Source organism: Felis catus, chromosome B2 (assembly GCF_018350175.1).
Source record: "Felis catus isolate Fca126 chromosome B2, F.catus_Fca126_mat1.0, whole genome shotgun sequence".
NCBI classification, from domain to species: Eukaryota; Metazoa; Chordata; class Mammalia; order Carnivora; family Felidae; genus Felis; species Felis catus.
The window spans coordinates 219,049-223,562 of NC_058372.1; the positions used below are offsets into that span (position 1 = coordinate 219,049).

General features: G+C 55.2%; 1 protein-coding gene across 1 annotated transcript; it reads right to left on the reverse strand.

The window, feature by feature from the left end:
• Positions 1 to 332: 332 nt before the first annotated feature.
• Positions 333 to 2,597, reverse strand: LOC101098381 (tripartite motif-containing protein 15). Its single transcript, XM_023253562.2, has 3 exons — positions 2,320 to 2,597; positions 1,069 to 1,270; positions 333 to 495 (listed from the first exon to the last, which is right to left on the reverse strand). The coding sequence occupies exons 1-3, from the start codon at positions 2,510 to 2,512 to the stop codon at positions 453 to 455; spliced, it is 438 nt and encodes a 145-aa protein (XP_023109330.2). The 5' UTR covers positions 2,513 to 2,597; the 3' UTR covers positions 333 to 452.
• Between the last annotated feature and the right edge of the window lie 1,917 nt (positions 2,598 to 4,514).

Sequence of the window (4,514 nt, forward strand, 5' to 3'; positions counted from 1 at the left end):
AAGTGGATTCTTTCCCTCGAGGCAGCTCCAGTCCTCAGACTCAACTTTCCCCTGAAGCCTCTGAATCCTACTTTCTTCCTTATGCAGGGCAATTTAATTTTGGCCCAGGGCCTCCCTAGATGCATACCCACAGCCTAAATCACTGGACACTCACCATGAGAGTAGCAGCACTAGACGTGGAAATACAGTGTAAGCATCTCATTTGTGTTCTCAACTTCATACGCGGCCAAAACGCCTGGCCTGCCCAGAACACGAGTTGAGTGCAGGGGAAGTGAGACAAAGCCTCATCATCCAACAGGAACGGGGATGATAATACATATTTGAGAGGTTAGTTGGACCCGAAAGCAAATGTCACTTTATTGAACAGTGGGGTCTGGTAAATCAGGAAGCTCGGAGTTACAAGGAGGGACAGGCTTGTGTCGCGGTCACTGATTCCGTTGCCTTTCAAGTTTTCAGCGTCTGGCTGGTTCGTCGTACACTGTATTAGGACGCCCTCTACGAGAAAGAAACGACCCGAATGTCAGAATGGAAGGGAGTCTGGGTCCACCCTGCGCCCCGCAAAGACGGGAGCATGTCTGCGCGCATGTCAACGGAACAAATTAATGCAGGCCCAACGACGTTGTTTTTCCCCACGACGGTTATTTTGAAGCTTTGGCAGTTCCCATTGTACTGGTGTTTGGTTTCGTTTTTCAAACTCGCGCTGGCTCCCGGAGCCGTGCGTGTGTCCGGGAGCAGCCCCTGGGCTCCCGAAAGCTCGGCCGCTCTCCGCCCCAGCGCCCCTCGGACTCCCCCCTCCTCTCCGCCCCAGCGCCTCTCGGACTCCCCCCTCGGCCCTTCATTCTGTTAGGAGCCTGTTTCCCAGACAGCTCCGACCGACCGAAGGAGGTGGCGAAGGCGGGGTCGCGCTTCGCGGCGGGCGAGACGGGGCAGAGCACTTGCGCGCTGGGTGCAGCAGGTGCGAAGCCCTAGAGGCCTTGTGCCGGTGCGCGCGCGGCCGAGCTCAAGCGCCCCCCACCCCCTCTCCCCGCCTTGCTGACCGCCCACGCGCCCGCCACGCCCACCGCCTACCCGCGGGCTCTGGGCTGCACTTGCACATGCCCGCGGGGGCGCCCGGAGGTGCCGCCGGGGCAGCCGAGCGCCAAGGGGACACCCTCGGAGCTCCAGGGGCAGTGAGGCAGGTCCTGCTGGTCCCGGGTGAACCTCGTCGGCTTCCTGTCCTCGGAGAGGGCCGTGCTCCAGCTGGCGGCCGGAGGGTCCCGGGTCCCGGCCCCTGGGGGAGGAGAGCAGGGCGTGGAGGGGAGCCCTGGGGCGCATGCGCCGCTCGGGGCGGGGCAAAAAGCGCTCCAGTAGGTGCCACCAGCCAGCGCCTTTCTGTCCTGAACCTCAGCTTCCCCTTCTGTTGTGTAAGGACCGAGGCGGGAGCAATGCTACCCAACACGCAAGTGCTGCTCAGCTGTGAGATTTTGTTTTTCAAAGTGCAGCCCCTGAACGGCCTCGCCAGGGAGCTTGTAAAAGTGCAGAATCCTGGGGGTGCCTGGGTGGCTCATTCGGTTAGGCGTCTGACTCTTGGTTTTAGCCCAGGTCATGATCTCCCTGGGATCAAGCCCCACATCAGGCTCTGCACTGACATTGTGGAGCCTGCTTGGGATCTCTCTCTCCCTCTCCCTCTCTCTTTTCTCCTCCCCCGCTTTCTCTCAAAATAAATAAACTTTTTTTTTTTGATGCAGAATCTTGGGCCCCATCCCTACTGAACCAGAATCTGCATGTTAACAAGATCCCCCGGGTGGTTTTTCTTGCACATTAAGTGTGAGAAGCAAAATGTGGTGATATTTGTGGAAATAGTTTCTTCTTTAAGCACCAATCTCAAAGTAAATGCTAGGTTTTAAATTATACAGTATCTGTTCAAGTCAGCAGAGTCTGGCACAGTGCCGGGCATTACACACACACACACACACACACACACACACACACACACACACAAAACCAAGAACTTCATAAATATTTGGGGGGAAATAATGCCTACACAAGTAACAAACATTGAGCCCTCACTATGTGCCAGGTGCTACACTAACTGCCTCATTACCTGGTGGCTACGTATGGGGCTAGAACCAGTGTGTTTTCCATTGTCTCTTTCCATTTCCAGTGAAGAGACTGGAACAAAGAGGCTTAACGGCTTGCCGGATGCCTCATACCCAGCGAGAGCTGGAGCAGAGAGCCCAGTAACCAGGCTCCAGACGTGGTGTATTTAACTGCTCTGTTTGCTGCCTTGGGTTGAGTGGGTGGATGAGAGAAAGGCTCCCGAAACCCCCAGCTGTTTACCTGAGTCTGTTTCCAGATGATGCACCAGGCTTTCTGAGCGAAGCAGAAATAGAAAGGTATGTGACTTGCCATCTCTTACAGGTACTCCCCAGGGCAGACCTGGGGACCCCGTGGGGAAGGAGGAGAAGGCATCTGCTCCATGCCTCCTGCTGTGCTCTAATGGCACAGGAGCAGCCCCCACCTGCCAGTGCATGTCCCTGGGGAGAGAAGATCTCTGAGGAACGGTCCCTCTGAGCAGAGCAGGGTCACTAAGGGAAGGCTTGGGCGGAAGACAACTGGAGCCAGGCTTGGAAGGCAGGGGAAGGTGGAGAGGGATGGGGGGGCAGAAGGGCAAGCAGTGGAGGGGGGAGGGAACAGCATGGGGAAATCTGTTATCCCTTCCCCTTTACCTGAGAAGGTCCTCAGCATCTCTGGGAGGGGCAGGATTTTCCTGTGAACATCTCGGATCTTCTTGACAAGGGCAGGAGAAATGGTCTCTGGACTCACAAAAGTCTTCTCACACCTACAACCAGTTCCTCCAGAATTAGAGGAAGGTCCTTTAGGAGAATGTTTGGGGCTTGTGGAGGCTGCAAGAGGTCGTTACCCTGTTTGCCTCTAGAGGACAGTACAGGGTCACTAGGAAAAGGAGAAGGCGCTTGAACTCCTCTGTGACTTGTGTGCTGCTCATTACTAGGGGAAAGGGGATGGGGGAGAACAGCGGGATGGAAGAAAATGTGTCCTTGCGGGTCACCCGCTGCATGACCTTGACAGCACCCCTACCCCCCCCCCACCCCTCAACCCCCCAAGCCCCTTCCCCCACTTCCTGGTCTCAGCTTCCTCCGCAGACCAGAAGGCCTGCAAAGCCCATCTAGATCGGAATCTCTAACACAACTTGAAAAGTATGTTTGGAGATGCTTCTTGGCTCATGGGCCCCCAGGGTAGACACCCCGGGTTCAGGTCCCTGTGGATGCATGACCCACGGCTGTGACAGCTGCTCCCTAGCAGAGCACCGGGAAGGCACAGGCACTTGGAGCAGAGGAAGGGAGAGAAGCTAATATTCACAGTTCCAGCAGCTGCCCCTTGAGAGTAGTGTTTGTAAATTCTGAAGGAAATGGGGCAGTTGAGGGGGGAAATGGTTGAAGGCAGGCTGCCTGGTCTTACCACGTTCCGTGCTGACTGTACTTAATAGAAGATGTTCCCCTCAGAATTACGTTTTGGTGTTAACGCTGCCTCGAGCACTAATAATTTCGGGAATTAAATGGATGTTCCTGGATCAGCCTAAAAACCTGATTGTTGTTTGTTTCTTCACTTTTAAGGGGAAAACGTGTCCCTGATACCAAACAATCAGTTTTAAAAACGAACTCTTGGAACACAAACCTTTGAGTGGAGGCTGCCTGTGTGTGTGTCTGCCAAAGCAGTTTTGCATTTCCGCGCAGCCCGCTGGAGGGCGAGGTCAGAGTGCCCCCCAATGTCCGTGCCCAGGGGACACAGGTGACGGATACAAAGTATACACCCCGTGTGTGAAGGAAGCAGGACTGGGAGGAGGCCCTACCTGCGCTGGCTGACGCCCACATCCTACAAAAGAAAAAGAACATGCACTCAGTGTCCTCAGGTCCTTCCCGCCGGAGAGGCTGCACATCCGTTCTTCTTAACGCATTGGCTCAAAGTTCTCCTCTTGAAGAAAGTTCTGTGTGTCTAATGACCTACCCATCAGACTATTCTTTTGCACCATGCCTCCCTACTAATGTGGGACTCTGGCCAGATCATTCAAGCTCACTTCTTTGTCTTAGCCTCATCTTGGGAGCGTGTTCTGCCTCCAGTGATTGAGAGATGGTGGAGAACAGGGTCCAGGCCTTGAGTTACCAGCCGAACCTGATGTGACGCAGGATAACGTGAGGACCATCGAAACAGACGCCACTATGGAGTTCTCTCTGTGAACCAGGACCATGCGAGGCATTTGGTACGGATTGTTTATCATCTTTGCAGGAGCTCTAGGAAGGAGGTGCTACTGTTATCCCCATGTTTAGGCGGGCGCAAGGCTCGCTGAGGCCGCACGGCTGGAAGAGCCTGCCCTCAAACCCAAGAACGGCTGATTCCAGAGTCTTTGACACGACCGCAGTGCAGGGTCAAGTCATCCAGCCTTTCGGGGTCTGCCCCTCTGTAGCGTCTCTGGGCTGAAGAAACCCGACAGCTACCAGTCCCTCCTAGCAGAAGAC

Excerpts from the sequence above, each read along its gene's own strand:
- LOC101098381 (XM_023253562.2), bottom strand. The coding sequence starts at position 2,512 with ATGCACTGGCAGGTGGGGGCTGCTCCTGTGCCATTAGAGCACAGCAGG. Across the intron at positions 1,271-2,319 it reads TCATCTGGAAACAGACTCAG|GGGCCGGGACCCGGGACCCT; the intron begins GTAAACAGCTGG and ends CTCCTCCCCCAG. Across the intron at positions 496-1,068 it reads GTGCAGCCCAGAGCCCGCGG|AGGGCGTCCTAATACAGTGT; the intron begins GTAGGCGGTGGG and ends TCTTTCTCGTAG.